The sequence below is a fragment of the Mugil cephalus genome, chromosome 9 (genome assembly GCF_022458985.1).
Source record: "Mugil cephalus isolate CIBA_MC_2020 chromosome 9, CIBA_Mcephalus_1.1, whole genome shotgun sequence".
Taxonomy (NCBI): Eukaryota; Metazoa; Chordata; class Actinopteri; order Mugiliformes; family Mugilidae; genus Mugil; species Mugil cephalus.
In genome coordinates this window covers 283271-301670 of record NC_061778.1, presented here as the reverse complement: position 1 = coordinate 301670, position 18400 = coordinate 283271, and the positions used below count along the sequence as shown (strand labels likewise).

The following is an 18400-nucleotide window of genomic DNA, read 5'->3' as shown; positions in this document are numbered from 1 at the left end:
AAAAAACAGATTAATGCTTCATGATAGAAACGGTCGATCACTAAACTGATCTAATCTCATCTAATTGATTAATCACTAGTTCATATTCAAAAAGCTTTTTGTTGTTGTTGTTTTTTGCTTTTTGGATAAATCATGACCTGGATGAGTGAGAACCTTCATAGACCTATGTAGTAAAGAACAATTACTGCTGCCAGTTCTGATGGAGCTAAAAGTTTCTTCTTCTACTTTGATTTGTAAAATTGATTTTATTTAAATTTTTTCATCTACATGGAAACGATTATTTTTTTCTGAATAATATTAAACTAATGTTTCTCCTGCTTCATTAAAAATAGAAATTATTTTTAATGACGCTTCCAGAAACGTCTCAGACCTGTAGTTTATTAGTTGTTAATTACTCTAGTTTCCAGCAGGAGGCGCTGCAGCACAGAAGAGAAAATGTTCCAACACAAACAGTAAAAGTCTCGTTACTTCAGGTTTAATAAACTCAGTGAATATAAATAAATGTCTGTTTATTCTATTGTGTGGAACAGGTTTGATTTTTATTCTGTGTGTTAATGAACATTTAATGTGTTCGTATTTATTTTTGTCCCTTTTCAGTCATCTGTGACGTTTCGACAGAAATCTTCACATTCACATCATATATGACACAGTCTTGACACTAGTTTAGTTTTTTGTTTCTTTAAAAGTGACAAATAAATGTTCATGAATCTGAATCCTGATAAGTTTCTCCCACAAATATATCAGAGACGATGCAGCACTGACTCTTCTCTGGTTTTATTTTAATGACGTGATCAGATATAAAAAGTGGTTCATGGTTCAGTAAATATTGGAGTCATTGAGGAAATTAAAGGTCTTTATTGATTGTTACCTCTGACCTCAGTAGATAAACTACAGTAACATGAACGTTTACTCTGATGAGAGGAAATTAAAAATGTGCGACTGTCTGTCAGGTTGTGGCACCGTGAAACCTCCAGGAACAAAGAGACCAGCTCCGGTTCCTGGTCCGGATCAAACCAGTCCGTCTCACATCGGCCCAAAGTAGAAAAACTGCTCGGCTACAGGCTAACGGCTAACAGACGTCCTCGCCCTCATTGTCCTCATTGTCCTATCGCTCAGAGCTGATCTTATACCTGAGGACGAAATAAGCCATGAGCCTCAGAGAGAAGAAGAAGACGGCGAGGACGATGAAGTCCAGGTAGAGTTTGGCGTCCAGCATGTCCAGCTCCTTCAAGATGGCCTCCGACTTCTGGAAGTGACACGTGTCGTCTTCATCGCAGTGAAGATCCTGTCGGTCCAGACCGTAGATGGACAAGATGACGCCTTCAAACCCGTATCTGAAACACAGCGACAGGAAAAAACCTTCAGGACCAAAACCAGAGGTTTCCTGGTCAAAAGTTTAGACGTCCTCCAGAGTTTTCCACGTCTTCATAAAATCGACCCAAAACATTTTCACACAAAGTCCTGAAAGTCGACAAAGAACCCGATCAAACACAGAAACATTAGTATTGGAAAAGGTTCCACAACCATCTCTAAAGAGTCTGGAAGCCACAAATAATCCACAGAGAGTCAGACAGATTGAAGACGACTGTTCCCCTCCACAGGAGTGGTCCACCAACAAACATCACTCCATCATAGTGGGAGAGGAACCAGAGGAACCCAGGGGAACTTCTAAGCAGCTAAAGGCCTCTCTCACATTGGCTGATGTTCATGTTGATGAATCCACTCAACAACCAAAGACACTGCTCTCTGCACAAAGAACATGTGGGACAATGTTTGAATGGACAGAATGAACCAGCCGAAAGAAATGTGACATGTTTGTGAGATGGACAATAAATATTTGTTAAATGTTTGGAGATGAACCAACACTGCATTCCAGCATCAGAACCTCATCCCTCCATGAAACATGGGGGCGCTAATGTCCTGGTTTGGGCCTGTTCTGCTGCATCTGCTCATCATTGATGGACCAATGAACTGTGAATTCTACCAGTGAACTCTGAAAGAAAATGTCAGGACATGAGTCCATGAGCTGAATGTGAAGAGAAACTGGGTCATGGTGAAGACAAGGAGCCCAAGAACACCAGTGGTTCTCCAGAAGAACCAGATGAATGTTTAGGAACAAGTCAAAGTCCTGACCTTCATCCAGTAGAAATGTTGGAGCATCAGTTGATGAGAGGAAACAACCAACATCTCACAACTCAACTGGTTCTGATCTGAATGGGATCAGATTAGACCCTGATCAGCTGTTACACAAACATTTAGTCTAAAGGACTCACAGACTCACACACTGGACACAAGGACTCAACAACATCAACACTGGACCAGTTTAACATCATAGTCCTGGTTCATGTGTTTGGTTCTTTGTCGACTTTCAGGATGTTCAGAGTCATTTTTCTTATGAAGACTTGAAGGAAAGTCTGGACCCAGAATCCAGAACCTGAAGTTACCAGAAATGACCCATTCTTTTCTCATATGCTGCAGTTATGTTGTTGAACAGCGAGCCCCACCTGACGTAGGAGATGTAGGACATCCACTGCAGGTACCAGGGGATGGTGTCAAAACTCACGAAGAACCCGGAGAACAGCAGAACTGGGATTGCTGTGACTGGACCCACAAACGTGGCCACCTGTAAGAACCAAGAACAGCTGACCTGGTTAAACAGCTAGCGCCTGCAGCGGTGGAGCTAACGCAGCGTGTCATTACTGAAGTTTATTTCTATCTAAGGTCTCCACACTCTGACTTATTAGAAATGAAATTCTCTCATGTGTAGTTTTGTCTAATTTTGCAAATTTGCACAATAATAATAATTATTATTTTAGCTAAAATTAAATTAAAATCTAAATATCATTCAGAGCGTTTGTCAGGGACACACTCATTAAAACACTCTCCTGAAAATGTGATTTATTTTTTCTTTACATCTCTTAGTAAAAGTAAATTGTCTGAAGGCAGATCAGTCCCATGTCTTTAGGTTATGCCTCAAAAATTCAAACTTTTTATTGTACGTATGCATGAATCTTAAACCAGAATGTGATTATTACCAATGACTGGTATCCGTTAACTTACTGGTGGACGCTTGACTTATTCTCAGTCTGAACCAACGGAAGGACAGAGTGGAGGACAGAGTGATGGACAGAGTGGAGGACATTTTCTCTCAGATGTAGAGGACCTTCTATCAGAACCTTGGACTCATTGTTACATCAGTATGATCAACATGTGTTTGTTGGTTGTCAACCAGTGAAAGTACTGTGGTAGTGTATCGGTTCTAAGGGTCTGGTCTTAGACCTGTAGTGAGGTGGAGGCCGCTCCGATCAGAAGCCCCAGACTTTGAGCCACCAGCGACGTCAGGACGCCCAGAGACAAGAAGAGGAAGAAGCGAGCAGCGTCGGGAGGCTGAGCCGTCATCCAGTACACAATGCTGCAGTAGACCACCGGGAAGACCACCTGGACCACAACAGAGACCACCCCCCAACTTAGTCCGGAGTTGAAATTTCTAATTTCTAAGTGCGTCACTGAGAGCCCTGTGAAGATCTGTCCTGTTATACTTAGTAAAAATGTGAACATGCACAAAGTTTAAGTAAATAGTAGGTCTACTTTAATTTCTACTTTCGTCTAGGAGCTTTCTAGAAGCAGCTCTTGGAATCTTTAGGAAGGACGGGACCTGGTCTTTACCTGGAAAGGGACGTCAGCCATGGTCTTGGCCAGGTAGTACGCCTTCAGACTGTACCAGTAGTTCAGGTGTTCCCTCAGAAAAACTCCCATCTCAAGAGGAACTGGAGGACAAAGAGAGAGGATTAGCTGGGGAAGTGGTCCTGAGGAGGCCGGAGGTCTGGACGACTCACATGTGAGGACCGTGGGCATCAGGGCCGCGAACATGAGGAACAACATGGAGAAGAACAGGAACCCAGAGTTACTCAGAACCTTCTTGGCCTCGTTGCCGATCCCCAGGTACAAGAGACCGATCAGAACGCCGATACCGATGTGGGACGAGATCCTCAGGTGAGTCAACACCTGCTCAACCAATGAGAAGAAGTTTCCTTAGTAAAGGTAGGAGGAGCTTCCTGACGGTCTGACGGGGACGGGGACGGGGGCGGGGATGGGGACGGGGATGGGGACGGGGACGGGGCCGGGGGGGTTCTCACCGAGTCTCTGAGGATGCTGAGGAATGTTCTTCTGAACAGGATGGAGAACTGAGTCATACAGCTGGCTGAGAAACTATGGCAACCCTCAGAGGAGGACGTCTCCTGAGGACAGACAGAAGGATGGATGGATGAATAAATGGATGAATGGATGATGGATGATGAATAAATGGATGAATGGATGATGGATGATGATGAAAATGGATGAACGGATGATGGATGATGGTTTCACCTCCTCTGTTCGCTGCCACAGGAGTGCGTGGACGTTGGCGTCTCCGTTCAGATCCGTCTGATAATCCTTCTCACACCTCCTGTCCTGGACGGCTCTGACCAGACGGACCATCTGATCCCCGTACTCTCCAGAGGCCACCTCCATCACTGAGGACACGCAGAGACACTGAGACACAACTCCACTCCTTCTGCTTCTATTAAATATATCAAATGGTGTCAACTAAAAGTTTATTAAGCCTCTAATCTCTAGACTCGTCCACCTGAGGCTCTAAACCTGCTGAAATCTTCAAACTGTTTCACCACTGCTTCACTTGAAGTGTTTTATGTTGTGTTCTTATCAGGCATTACATGTTTTCATCCTGTTTTTATTTCTAGCAAATGTCTTCATTGTCTTTGATATTCAGCTCATTGTGTTGGATGTTATGGATGAAATGTGCTATAACGTTGTTATTATTATTATTATTATTATTATTATTATTATTATTATTATTATCCTCAGACTGTCAGGGACCATCATCAGATTCTGTACGGACGCTTTAGTCAGATAGATGTTTATCTCTTCTCTGTCTCTACCCAGCCTCATGTACATGGGTCCCTCCATATGAGCTGGTTCTGGTTCTGGTTCTGGTTCTTTGTGTTTTTCTTTCATGCTGCTCTGAAGGTTTCATGTCAGATTTTGTAAATGTTATTGATGCTATAAAGATAAAACTGAACTGAATGGTCTCACCAAAGTCAGCAGGGTTGTGGTAGGTCGGACAGTTGAGTCCCAGGTCTCTCAGGTAAGGAACCAGACTGGACACCTGTCCTCTGTAGATACACTGACCCTGACTCAACACATAGAGCTGCAACACACAGACAAGGCCAGGATAAAGAGTTCTGTTCCTAGAACCAGTTCTGTTCTAGAACTGGAACCCAGAAAAGTATTCTAGTACAATAAATAAAGTAGTACAATAAACCTCACTGAGAGGAACCAGGAACCATGTTACCACATATGGTTCCTGGTCCCATGGAGGGTCAAAGCTTTTTCTTATTTTCCAGCTAAATAGAATGTGATTGGTAGAAAACTTTGTGAGTTCCTGGGACATCGCATGGAGAGTTTTTGTCTGATCACCTTGTCAAAGAGTTCGAAGAGTTTGGCGCTGGGCTGGTGGATGGTGCAGATGACAGTCCGTCCTCCTCGAGCCAGAGCTTTGAGCAGAGACACCACCTGGAAACAAGACGAGCTGTCCAGACCACTGAGACACAAACACAACGTTTAGGTCAACGTCAGAGAGGAAGACACAGGAAGACCGAGTCAAATTAAGGTTTCTACTTTCTGACCTCGTTGGTTCATCGAAGAACATGACCGGAGGGTTGTTGACCAGCTCCAGAGCAATGGCCAGCCTCTTCCTTTGACCCCCCGACAGGTGAGACGTCCTGGTCTTAGCACAGTCCAGCAAACCCAGAGACATCAGGAGCTCCCGGACCTGAGCAGAGACCAGAGCCAGAGCTGCAGGCTAACCTCTTAAACCCTCTAAGCTGCTGGAAGGTGAGACCGAACAGACCAGGTCTATCCCCAGAACCAGCAGGTCCATGTTCCTGAGCCTGGTCTCCATGGACCCCGGTCTCCATGCAGACCTCCATGGGTAGGTCAAACTTCAGTGTCAATACTAAGCTAATTTTCACTACAAGAACTATTGTGTTTATTATCTGCAGTAGCGCCATTAGACCACTAGATGGAGGCACAAGGTTCAGGTTCTATCAGTCCAGTCTCCATGTGGTTCATAGCTGATGAATCATGAGGAGAAACTCTAAGGGACCCAGAAGATAATAAAAACTAGATCAGGTACATTTGTTGTCAGTTGTTTTTAGACTAGATGAAATATTGAGACAGAAGAAGAAATTCTGACATGGTGACTAAGAAACTCAGACTTTGCGTTTTCTCTGTTAGCTGAGGCTAGCTGGTTAGCTCCAGCTATGTGATGCTTGGTATCACTAGAAAGTGCAGCTTCTCTAGGTTCTAATGACATCCTGCATGGCAGAGTAGAGCAGAGGGGATTGTGGATAACATTACGTTTTATTATGACTTTCCCTCATAAATACCGGGTTAGTTGGGTGGAAGATGTTAAAACTGAGATCAGCAGAAGAACCTGGAACCAGTCAGGGTCCAAAACTCACCATCTCTCTTCGAGCCTCCACCTTCTCCTGCAGCTTCAGGTTGGCTGAAACCTGCAGAAACAGCAACAAGGTTCTTCAGCATCTGCAGTTCAACACACAGACCACTAGTTCTTGATGCGGAGGGTCGAGATGAACACATCTAGACTGTTAGACCGTTTGGTTTCTGTACCGTCATGGCCTCCTGTACGGTGAGGTGCGGCAGCAGCATGTCGTCCTGCATGATGTAACAGGAAACCTTCCTGAAGGAGCGTAGGTCTCTGGGCTGACCGTTGATCAGGATCTCACCCTTCATCCCTGTCTCCCTGTCCATGAAGACAGACTAGTCAGAGACCGATGTCTTTGAGAAACTAGAGTCAGTCCTCTCACCAGACACAGAAACCACATGTTCTTTTTATATATAATTGGTCTGTGTTTTCTTTTAATTAATTATTTTCACCTCATCACTTTGGGTTTTAATAACTTTTTATTTCTTTGATAACTTGATGTTGATCTGTATTCTACATGTTTTCATAAGACATGTTGCCTGTGAAGCACTTTGGTGCAAATGCTCTTTGCTTTTAAGATGCTACATAAATGAAATAAACTCAAACTATATATTTTATGTTTCTACAGTCAAATCTGCATCTCCTCTGGTTTTCTGGAGCATGCATGGACACAGTTCTCGTTCTGGACCATTTTATTGGTTTTAGATTTCTTTCTATTTATGTGTTGTTTTTAGTGAGGGGAGATTTTCAAAGAATTTGAATTTGAATCACTTAAACCGCTGTTTTTACTGTGTATATGACAAGAAACATTGTGAACCATGAATCTAACTAAAGATGTGTAGAGCCTCCATCAGACTATGGAAGTTGTGGTTTACTTTGTGTCTGTTGTGAAAAACTACAGCTGAGGAACTAGACTCATCATCAGTTTAGGAACAAATATTAGAGTATTGTCTGCATATAGACTGACATTTACCGTAAATCATGAATAATGACACCAATTAGGAGCTTGGACTATTAAAAAAAGTTTTAAAATATCTGATTCATCCTCTTCAGGTTGATATTTATCTGTAGAACAGTAGTCTGCAGATAAACCCTCTAATGCTAAAACAAAAACACTAAATCTCTGACTGATTGTGAAATGTTTGAATGAAATATAGTAATGTTAAAATAGTTCGGTCCAGGTCAAATGCTCTAGGACCATAGTATTCCTCACCCACCTGTACCCGGCCAGGATATTCATGAGGGTGGATTTCCCGGCTCCCGAGGGCCCCATGATGGCCACCAGGTCCCCGCTGGTGAATTTCCCAGAGATCCCTTTGAGCAGCATTTTGTAACCTGAAACACAACAGAAACAATCAGTCTGAAGGTTCCCAGCCAACACTGAGAGCAGCTCTTTGTCCTGAGCCCAGGCTTCAGGTTTCACGTTAATCTGCCGAGAATCACACAAACTCTTCAGCTCTCAGGACTCAACCCAGACCCAATGTTTCTGCAACTCATTCTGGTCTCTGATGTGTCGACATAGGATAGAACTAATTCACTGAAACAAACCTGGCTCAACGATACATCTGGTCATCTGAATCTCTCTCTGAGTGTTTGTTTTGAATCTGGAGATGCAAAGATCCACGCGATTTATTTTATTCCAGAGAAAAACAATAGAAGAAAAGTTTATTGTTTCATTTGTTTCGTTTCTGGATTTAAAATACGAATCTAACAAAAGTTGCTTGACCAGTTTTTTGAAAGATGCCAAAGATGAACTTCTGTTCTCCTAATTGAACATAAACTGGAGAAAATACCATCATATTAATTATGGGAGTGTGGTGGCCATAGGAACCAGATAGAATAAGCTCAGTGGAGATGGCCGATAGTAACCGCTGCAGCCTGAACGGTGTTTAATGAGATTATTGGGTTTAATCTGATTAAAACTGGTTTAATCCGCGGTGACCGACAGTAGCCTTCAGAGACTCTCACTGTACATCATAAACTAGATAGAAGTACTGGTAGCATGGACAGTGTTAGCTTGGCCTCAAGTTCTACTGTGAAGAACGTTGAAGTGAAGGAGTTCCTCAGGGTGCTGTGCTAGGACCAGTACTCTTTATATTCTACTTGCTTCCATTAGGAAATGTATTTATTATTATTTATTTGTTTATTTGTTGAGGACAGTGCACATCAATGAACACTTGGTACAAATAAACAAGCTTGTGTACATATGCCGGATTTAGCTACAAGCTAATTTCCATCCGAGGCCCTCAGACATAATATAAACACAAAGACACAGCAGCAGAGACAACAACAAACATTTCAGAATAATTATAAAAAGACGGCTTAAAAGTGGGCTTCAGCTTTAGAGGATAAATGTGCTGATCAGACTTTGATTTGTTTTGAAATATTTTTGAGCTGTTTTTTAAAGGCAGTGAATGAATGTGGATGAACATCATTACAAAACATCTCTATGCAGATGACACCCAGCTATATTTATCTGTCACCTGGTTAAAGTCCTTAAAGACATAAAGGATGTCTTGGAACCTCCACCTCTTAAACTCACACTAAACACAAGTCATTTTACTTGGTTCTAAACATCTCTGAGGTTCCACTTGTTAGCGTTAGCTTGGCCTCCAGTACAACTCAGATTAGAGACGATAACCTGCAGTAACCTCGTTAACAGAGATGCACTCCAGGAATACCCACAATGTGCCAGTATAACCTGTCATATGTATATATATACACAGTTGGGCCAAAAAAGTCTCTACCTGTGTCATGGTTTTATCTCCTTGTCCTTGTATTTGTGTTGAGCTTCATGTTTTATTTTGACAAGTTTCTTAGTTTCCTGTCTGTCGTGTCTCCTGTTTTTGTCATGTATGTGAAGGTAATGTGTTGTGTTTCCTGTTTTATTTTGTTAAGTTCTGGATTTTCTATCTGTGTTCCTCATGTGTCCCTTGATTATTAATTGGTTTCTCCTGGTGTCATTGATCTGTTTCACCTGTGTCTTGTCATCCATGAGCCGTCTTGTGTATTTATAGCCCAGCCTCCCTTTGTTCCTGGTAGCGTCACTAATGTTACTACCCTAATGTTATTTCCATGTTGCCACGTTTCTAGAGTCCATGCCATGTTGATGATTATTTTTGCAGTTTGTATTTCCCTGCCTTGCCTGCAGCACCTTTTGTTAGTTATTAAATACCATTTGCCCTCCACTTGGGTCCTCACCTCCTACCACCTCAACATTCCTCATTGCTGACAAACTGGATGTAACCGAGCTCCTGGTGGATCATTAGTTCATGGTGATTATCTTCAACTAGTTATTTGATGCAATGAGGAGCTTCTCATTTCTTCACTAACCATGTGTAAAGATACAGAAGATGTTAGTCTGGTGGAGAAGGGTCAAATCAAACATCTAGAAACTACTAAAACTGGCTTAAGACCTTTATTCCAGACTGGAAGGACAGTGGAGAACCATGTTCTACCAGGAAGAAATAAATCCTGATTGATGGAGAAACGTTTGGAAGAAAAGCAGCAGTAGAACTCAGGGCTGTGTTTAATAGTGGAAGGAAGAGCATTTCACACCATGGACAATGTGAAGGGAACTCAAGGGACTGGGATAATTCACCATTTTCCACCATCTTCGTGAGCTTTGTTTATTGAGTGCCTCCAACACAGAGACGTCTGGACGAGAAGTAGACGCTCTGTAACTACATGAGTTTTGGATTTTCTCGTTAAACTCTGATCACAGAGAAGATCTAGAAATCTGAAAAAAAGCCTCCACTAGCTGCTACAACTGCTACTTCTACTACTGCTACTACTACTGCTACTACTGCTACTACTACTGCTACTACTACTGCTGCTACTGCTACTACTGCTACTACTACTGCTACTAGTAATGTTTTGTACAAGCTCCAACAGATCTGATGAAACCTGACAGTAATCTGATGTACTGCAGTAGTACATGAGGTACTGTAGTATCATGACTCAGCCTTTGTTCTTGGGTTTTATTGCTGCTTGTTGTATTAACTGTTGTAGTTATTATTTATTGATCCACTAATTAAATTTCTTTGTTTAAAGACAATAAACCTGGAACAAGGACTGAGGAGAGAAACTGTCTCAATCTACAGAATAAACTTAAAGATGTGAGTTTTTTTGTGCGTGTGTCTCAGCTCGTGATTGTTCTCAGTGAAACTCTGGTTTAACTTCAGCCTCTTTAGGAACTGGATCTGTTAAAGCCTCTAATCACAGACTGAACACAACAAACTTGCTTCTCAGAGAATAGTCGTGTCCTGTATCCATGGCAACGTCAAACTATTGTTTAACTACATGTTTAATCAGATTAATCTCAGGTTGTGTGGATTAATTCAGATTAATCAGATTAAATCTCCTCCATGTTTAATCTCTATTGATTCGTTTCATTGTTTATGATCAAACAGACTCCAGGAAGAAGAGAATAAATCTGCACTGAACAAGTTCATTAAACACCTTCAACAACTTTTTGTGTCTTTTTTTGTCCACCATGCGTCCACATGAATGTGTCCCTGTTGCTACGGAGACAAACTAACTTGTGGACATTGTCCAACCAGAGGAGAGCTGACGCTTCTTATTGAGAACAGTGTCTCCCAGTGAACAGTGGCTGCAGGAGTGGACACATATTAGCAGCAGCATTGGCAGCTTGTCTTTGTCTTGGTTTGTCTTGGTTTGTCTCCAGCTGTTAGCCGCGTTAGCCCAAGTGCTAGCAGAATCCCCGACTAACGTATGCTTGGCTTGGTTCATGTGCTGTTTGAAGCTGGAAAGAAAACTCTAACGCTAACGCTACTTGGACAAACTGAGACACGTTCACAGTCGTTCTGCTGCAGATGCTTCATTAATCACGTTAATCAGATGATGGTTAATTAACGTTAACAAGCTCATTGACTAGTTAAAACTAAAGTCTCCTCCTCAGGAAATTGAAGAAATGAATTAAAGAAACTGATTCCTGTAGCAGATCTGGAGCCAGTTGGAACATTAGATCTAAAACAGAGTTAAATAATCTGCAGTTAATCTACAACAAACTTCAAACTACAGTGGTGGCAAAGAGCTGAACCCGTCTTCATGAATAACATCAGCAGAAACCAGAGGCTGGAGAAAGTCTTCAGCTTCAGTTGATCATCAGTTTGTTTGGTGGATTATCTGTAATCTGTTAATCTGCTGCAAATAGCTGTAGGTCAGATTAGAAGGAGTTCCACAAACAACAAACAAGAGCAGAGAAGAGACTGTGTTGTTATTTCCATGTGTCTGGATGTGAGCTCAGACTCTTAATTCAACACTTTTATGGTTTAAGATTTTAACGTCCTTCGGCATCTTCTACATTTTGTAATAAAAATAACTCAAAAGATCCTGAAAGTCGACAGGAATATGAGACTATGAGTCAGCATCACACATCACAGATTAAACCAGAGTTCAGGAGTGTTTCCATGAATGTGATGAGACTCAGGTCCTGGTTTAGTTTCTATGAATCAGGGATTTGTCTCATGTTTGTGTTGAAGTGTGTGATGACAACAGATGAAAGGAGCTTTGTGAGGAGCTCAGAAAAAGAGTTGTTGTTGCTCATCAGGCTGGAAAAGGTTCCACAACCATCTGTAAAGAGTCTGGAAGCCACAAATAATCCACAGAGAGTCAGACAGATTGAAGACGACTGTTCCCCTCCACAGGAGTGGTCCACCAACAAACATCACTCCATCATAGTGGGAGAGGAACCAGAGGAACCCAGGGGAACTTCTAAGCAGCTAAAGGCCTCTCTCACATTGGCTGATGTTCATGTTGATGAATCCACTCAACAACCAAAGACACTGCTCTCTGTCCACAAAGAACATGTGGGACAATGTTTAGTGGACAGATGAGACCAGAGTAGAATAGTTTGGTTTAAATGTTTGGAGATGAACCAACACTGCATTCCAGCATCAGAACCTCATCCCTCCATGACACATGGGGGCGCTAATGTCCTGGTTTGGGCCTGTTCTGCTGCATCTGCTCATCATTGATGGACCAATGAACTGTGAATTCTACCAGTGAACTCTGAAAGAAAATGTCAGGACATGAGTCCATGAGCTGAATGTGCTGATGATGTCACTTCCTGTGTCCTCATGATTGATTTGATTGGCCCTAATGGGGTCACTGTGCCACGCATTTTATCTTCCACAACACATTAGTCAATTTTAATGAAGGCTTTTTGTGCCTTGTCCTCCTTATGTTAACTCTCAGGACACTGACAGTTTTTTTTACTTATCCACTGAAAACTCCTGCTACATGTTTTTCCTACATGGTTCAGTTCTTGTTGAAATCGTTTCATTCTGGTCTCTGATGTGTCTAAGGAAGTTAAATCAGGTTTTTACTGGAAAACAGAAGAACCTGTTTCAAGTTTCAGCTTCTCAGCAGCAACAAAGAGAAACTGAGCCACAGGAACAAAGAGTCCAGATCAGTTCTCTGATAGTTTAGTCTCACTTTTTCTTTTTACATTCACTCACACCTTTAAAGGAAATTATTTCCATCCATCTGTTCTTTAGATGAATCCAAAGATCAGAAGAGCAGAGAATAGACAAGAATTCAGTGTCACACTGTCATTAAACCATTAAACCTGGGGAAGTCACCTCTTTAAAAGATAGACAGTTACTACCACAATGTCCCCAGAAATATAAGTACACATCAGAGCTGGGACTGGTCCTCTTGGTACGAAGGTTACTGCGTCTAGGTCCCACAGTACTACAAAACAGTCTTAACACTACATGGAGCATGGAACCATATTTTGTCTAAAAGATCTTTTTAACTAAGAAAACAAGAAAAAAACTATTTTAAGCAACAACATAAAGTGTTTCAGAGTGGACATAAAGTATCATCACAGTTTTCTTTCCAGCTTCAAACAGCACATGAACCAAGCCAAGCATACGTTAGCCGGGGATTCTGCTAGCACTTGGGCTAACGCGGCTAACAGTTGGAGACAAACCAAGACAAACCAAGACAAAGACAAGCTGCCAATGCTGCTGCTAATATGTGTCCACTCCTGCAGCCACTGTTCACTGGGAGACACTGTTCTCAATAAGAAGCGTCAGCTCTCCTCTGGTTGGACAATGTCCACAAGTTAGTTTGTCCCGACCTGGAGTCAGACCCAGAACCAGTTTTCTGGTTTCCCTCCCTGAACCCACCAGCTGAGTTTGTGTCAGTACCTTTCTTCCTCCACCAGGGTCCCTCTCTGACCGAGTACGACACGTCTTTGAACTCGATGTTGACCGCTGGTCTCCGTGGTAACGAGGAGAACCTCTGGGCCTCCGTCAGGTTGTGGTCCACCTTCCTCAGGGGTCCCTGCACCGGGCCCGCCGGCCGCCTGTTGACCACCTCGTCCATACAAACACACACCGTCCGGGGGTCCAGCATCAGGTCTGGGGGTCCGTTGGTGTTCTGGAGGCGAGATACGTTTGATTCAGATTCAGATCCAGATCCTGATCTAGAACCTGATTCAGATCCAGATCCAGATCCAGGGGCCCCAGTGATGACGTGGAGAAACTTGTTCATAAGGAACCAGTTTAGAAAAGTTGAGCCAAATAAAAACCATGAAACGTTCTAACCCTGGAGGACGTGAAAACATGAAATATACAAAAATAAAACGACGTTTAATTCGTTTAAACTAGAAACAAGTAAAAAGTCTTCAGGGAATTAATGATTAAACCTGTTTAAACCTGAACTACAGCAGCACAAGGGTCTGATCTGAGGACGTCTGGAGACCAGCTTTTATTCCTGTTCCTGGGAGACTTGAGATGAGCTGGAGTGGGACATCTGGGACAGGGGACAGGGGACAGGTGACAGGGGACAGTGGACAGGGGACAGGGGACAGGGGACAGGGGACAGTGGACAGTGGACAGGGGACAAGGGACAGGGGACAGTAATCTGTCTCCATGCAGAGCAGATTAGGGACAGAGCAGAAAAACATCCTGACCCGACTCAGACTGAATCAGCTGATCTGACCCACGTCTTCCGTCTCTGGTACAACAGGAGCCCCCCCCCCCCCCCCCATCAGCAAAACTACACAGTCAGCCATAACATTAGGACCACCTCCTGGCTCCTCCACCAGCCCCCACAGACTCTGTCCAGACTGTCTCCAGTATAATTCTAGTCTGTCTTTAGTTTGTCTCTTCAGTGTGTCTCCGTCCTGTCCCCACCCCTCATCCCGTCCCCCCCAGTCCCGGTCCTGGTACTCACCATGATGATGGAGTTGGTGACGGTGGGGTTGTGGACGGACCAGGCGGCCATGAGACAGGCCATGGCCTAGAGACAGAGACACTCCGACTGTCTCCCTCCTCCCTCACACACTGATCACACTCAGACACCCAGCAGCAGGACACGCCCCTTTAATCCACAGCCCCGCCCCTTGATAGATAAGCCCCGCCCCTCCAGGTCAGCATGAGAATAAACCTTGAACCCACTGATCCGATCACTGGTCAGAGAAGTTCCCTCAATGTTTATTTTCTTCTCTGTTGTTCATGATATGTTATAGTTGTTATATATATATATACACAGTATATACATATGGGTGATGTGCTATATGTTATATATAATAATATAGTTGTGTTATATATATATATATATGAGTAATGTGTTATATGTTACGTATAATAATATAGTTGTGTTATATATGTGCACAGGAGTTTCACAAAATATCTCTTACAAAAATGTCTGAATATATTCTAAATATTATGTTATTCTGTATCTGTTATGTTATGTATGAATTAAAGGTCATAAATGTTATGTTTGATTCCTATAATTATGTTAAATGTTCAGTTATTTTATAGATGTTATATCAGAACCGTCTGTAGCAGCAGAGCTCCACCTGCTGGACGAACACTGCTACTGCTGCACCTCAACCTCCGAGGAGCCGGATTAAAGAAAGTCCACGTTCAGGATCAGTTGTTGCTGTTTTATTTATTCAGACAGAAAATAATAATAAAAAATTAAAAAAAAAAACATTGAAAATAAAAGTCTGATCGACGTTCAGTCCACTTCCTGTTTGGAGAGTGACTCCAGACTCAGTGACAGATGCTAACGATGCTAATAAGTGATGCTACCATGATGCTAACATGACGCTAACATGACGCTAACACCACTGGACGTAGACGTGGACTGAACAGGACCAGATGTAACACTGAGGATTCACATCAAATATTAAATCTGTTTGGTTTCATGAATCTGGTTCAAGTCGGAGCCAAGAGACAAACATCTGGACACAGTGGGGTTTCTAGAGGACGGGGTTCTCCAGGACCAGGCCCAGGTCCCCCAGGGAGGAACCAGGGAGGAACCAGGGTATCCTCAGAGGTTGGACCTGGACCAGGTCGAACCGTCTTCTAGAAACACAACGAGTCCAGATGAGTTAGTCTCAGGTGAACCAGGACCTGGATGACTGAGATCTGATCCTTCCTTCTGGTCCTGGTCCTGGTCCTGGTCCTCTGAGGCTCCTGGTCCGGGTCCTGGTCTGGTTTTATTTGCTCTTCTTGTCGGGGCTCAGATTGTCGTGGAGTTTAGAGACGGACTTCTCAAACTGGTCCATGACCAGAGTCCCGTTCTCATCGAAGAACGCGGACACAGACTTGGTGAACTCGCTGTCCCTCGGCACCCTGGTCTTCCCGTCGGTGAAGGAGACTCTGAGCGAGTACTGGTCATCGAACCTGGAACAGAAACCAGAACCATCAGGTCATCAGCTGGTCCCAGAACAAGGCCCACTAAGAACCCAGATCTAGACCGTCTCTGTCTCATGCTCTGATCTGGACCCAGACTAGACTGATCCAGAGTGAGACGGACCGTTTGAGGGACGAGGACAGCTGCCAGACGTGGTCCGGGTCCATCCCGGCCGGATCCTTCTGCAGAGCCACCAGGAAGATGTTCTTCTCTTTGTAGGAGGTGTAGAGAGTCAGGACCCCCATCATGATGAAGTACGTGATCAGGAGTCAAGGAGCCACACTTAGACCTAGACCCTGACCTAAACCTAGACCCTGACCCAGACTTAGACCCACACCTTGACTTAGACCCTGATCTAGACCCTGACCCAGACCCAAACCCTGATCTAGACCCTGACCCACCACAGAGGCTCTGGGGGACCAGTCTTCAAGAACTCAGTTTAGACTTTTAGAGAAATAATTATCAAACACATTTAAACACATTCACAGATGAGGTCAACGGGCACATGATGAAATACAGCAGGGACAGAGGGGGACATGGGGGGGGGACAGAGAGGGACGGGGGGGACAGGGGGGGACGGGGGGGGGGCAGAGGGGGACATGGGGGGACTTTGTTCATGTCGATGGGAAATTCACTTAGTTTTTGTTGATATTTGCGTTTAGGGTGAGGACGGGGTGAGGGTGAGGACGGGGTGAGGACGGGTGAGGATGAGGACGGGTGAGGACGGGGTGAGGACGAGGGAGTGTCCTGTGAAGGATATGAGATGACGCAGCAGGCGATGACGGGTCGGGACTCCGGGAACGGGTGCAGATAATCCCAGACCAGAGCCAACATGGCGAACAGGCAGGAGATGGTGCAGATCAGCAGGCGCCCGTCAACCAGCTGGAAGTTCTCCACATAGCAGTACTTCTCCAGCAGAACCTGCAGGGGGCGCACACACAGGCGCACACACAGACACACACACACACAGACACAGACACAGACACACACACACAGACACAGACACACACACACACACACACAGACACACAGACACACACACACACACACACACACACACACACACACACACACACAGACACACACACAGACACACACACAGACACACACACAGACACACACACACACACACACACACACACACACACCGTGAAATACTGCTCCTCATTTATTCACTTTAATCTCATATACGTGTATTTTTAAGCAAATCCCATAATACTCCATTTTTACTGTGTGTAACTTCTTGTTGTTACCATTAAGAGACTAAAGTGTCCCCAAAAACAGCAAGTTAATATTTTATTTCTACTATTTTTTTTAACATAAATCTTTTAATCCACTTCAGTGCTAATTTTTAATCTAGACACGAATAGATAAATAACAAAATAAAATCCATCAAAGTCAGTGTTGCTACTCATCACTGACTCGTAAGCATTTAGATTATTAAACATGTCATTAAAACACCAGAACCTCAGGTCTGAGGGTTAAATAAATTCTCGACCTTCTTGGCAGCGTCGTCCAGAGAGTTCTTCACCGCAGCTCCGTCCCATTTATCGATCTTCACCGGTTTCTCATCGATCCTCCACTGAAACACATCACTCATCATATTACTGTCATCACTTATTCGCTTCATAATCCTACAACCAACACGGAGTCTGCCACATTTAATGATGCCGATCAGTTTCATTAACGCAATAGTTAACACTGCCTTCAAATCTTTACTCAAACTACGCCTGCGTGTTTTCAAAAACACGGATGAATTTAAATTGTCCGTTTTATGAGCGGAGTTCAGTGCAGATGTTTCATTCTTCCTGGTAACGTTAGCTTAGCATCCTGCAGCGGCTGGAAGAGAAGGAAGAGAGCCCGACCCCCAGTGCTCCGAGAGGACTGAAGACCCGCGGTCTGACCCCAGGACGGAGATTTAACTTTTAAAACTCATCTGTGGCTTAAATTTGCCCCAAAAGTTTAAACTTTATCCTCACTTTCTCCAGGAGACTGCTCTTTCCGTTCCTAGCGGCAGCCATCTTGTCATCCGCCACACGGAACCTGTGACCTGGGCGCATCTGATTGGCTCGCACCGAGATTTGAACTGACGACGTAGGAGGCGTCACCGCGTGGACGAGGCGGGAGCGTGCGCGTTCATGAGCAAGACGACCACAACAAAATATTATGTATTGAAAAAAAATAATAATAAAATAGAGAATTATGAAGGAAAAATAA

The 18400-nt window shown here is 43.7% G+C and overlaps 2 protein-coding genes across 3 annotated transcripts; both read right to left on the bottom strand.

Annotated features, from left to right (window-relative positions):
• Window positions 1-835: 835 nt before the first annotated feature.
• Window positions 836-14851, bottom strand: abcg1 (ATP-binding cassette, sub-family G (WHITE), member 1). Of its 2 annotated transcripts, XM_047594228.1 has the most exons (15): window positions 14714-14851; window positions 13684-13915; window positions 7723-7840; window positions 6691-6823; window positions 6522-6572; window positions 5685-5830; window positions 5476-5599; window positions 5092-5206; window positions 4366-4511; window positions 4137-4238; window positions 3837-4005; window positions 3667-3767; window positions 3280-3438; window positions 2505-2623; window positions 836-1334 (listed from the first exon to the last, which is right to left on the bottom strand). In XM_047594228.1, exons 1-15 carry the CDS (start codon window positions 14774-14776, stop codon window positions 1106-1108), a joined length of 2007 nt encoding a protein of 668 aa, XP_047450184.1. In that variant the 5' UTR covers window positions 14777-14851; the 3' UTR covers window positions 836-1105. The 2 variants fall into 2 exon arrangements, with proteins under 2 accessions (XP_047450184.1, XP_047450185.1); XM_047594229.1 differs by lacking the exons at window positions 13684-13915; window positions 14714-14851 and adding an exon at window positions 9253-9391.
• A 563-nt stretch (window positions 14852-15414) lies between these two features.
• On the bottom strand, window positions 15415-18304 carry spcs2 (signal peptidase complex subunit 2). Its single transcript, XM_047594059.1, has 5 exons — window positions 18163-18304; window positions 17682-17765; window positions 16944-17104; window positions 16307-16441; window positions 15415-16173 (listed from the first exon to the last, which is right to left on the bottom strand). Exons 1-5 carry the CDS (start codon window positions 18241-18243, stop codon window positions 15987-15989), a joined length of 648 nt encoding a protein of 215 aa, XP_047450015.1. The 5' UTR covers window positions 18244-18304; the 3' UTR covers window positions 15415-15986.
• Between the last annotated feature and the right edge of the window lie 96 nt (window positions 18305-18400).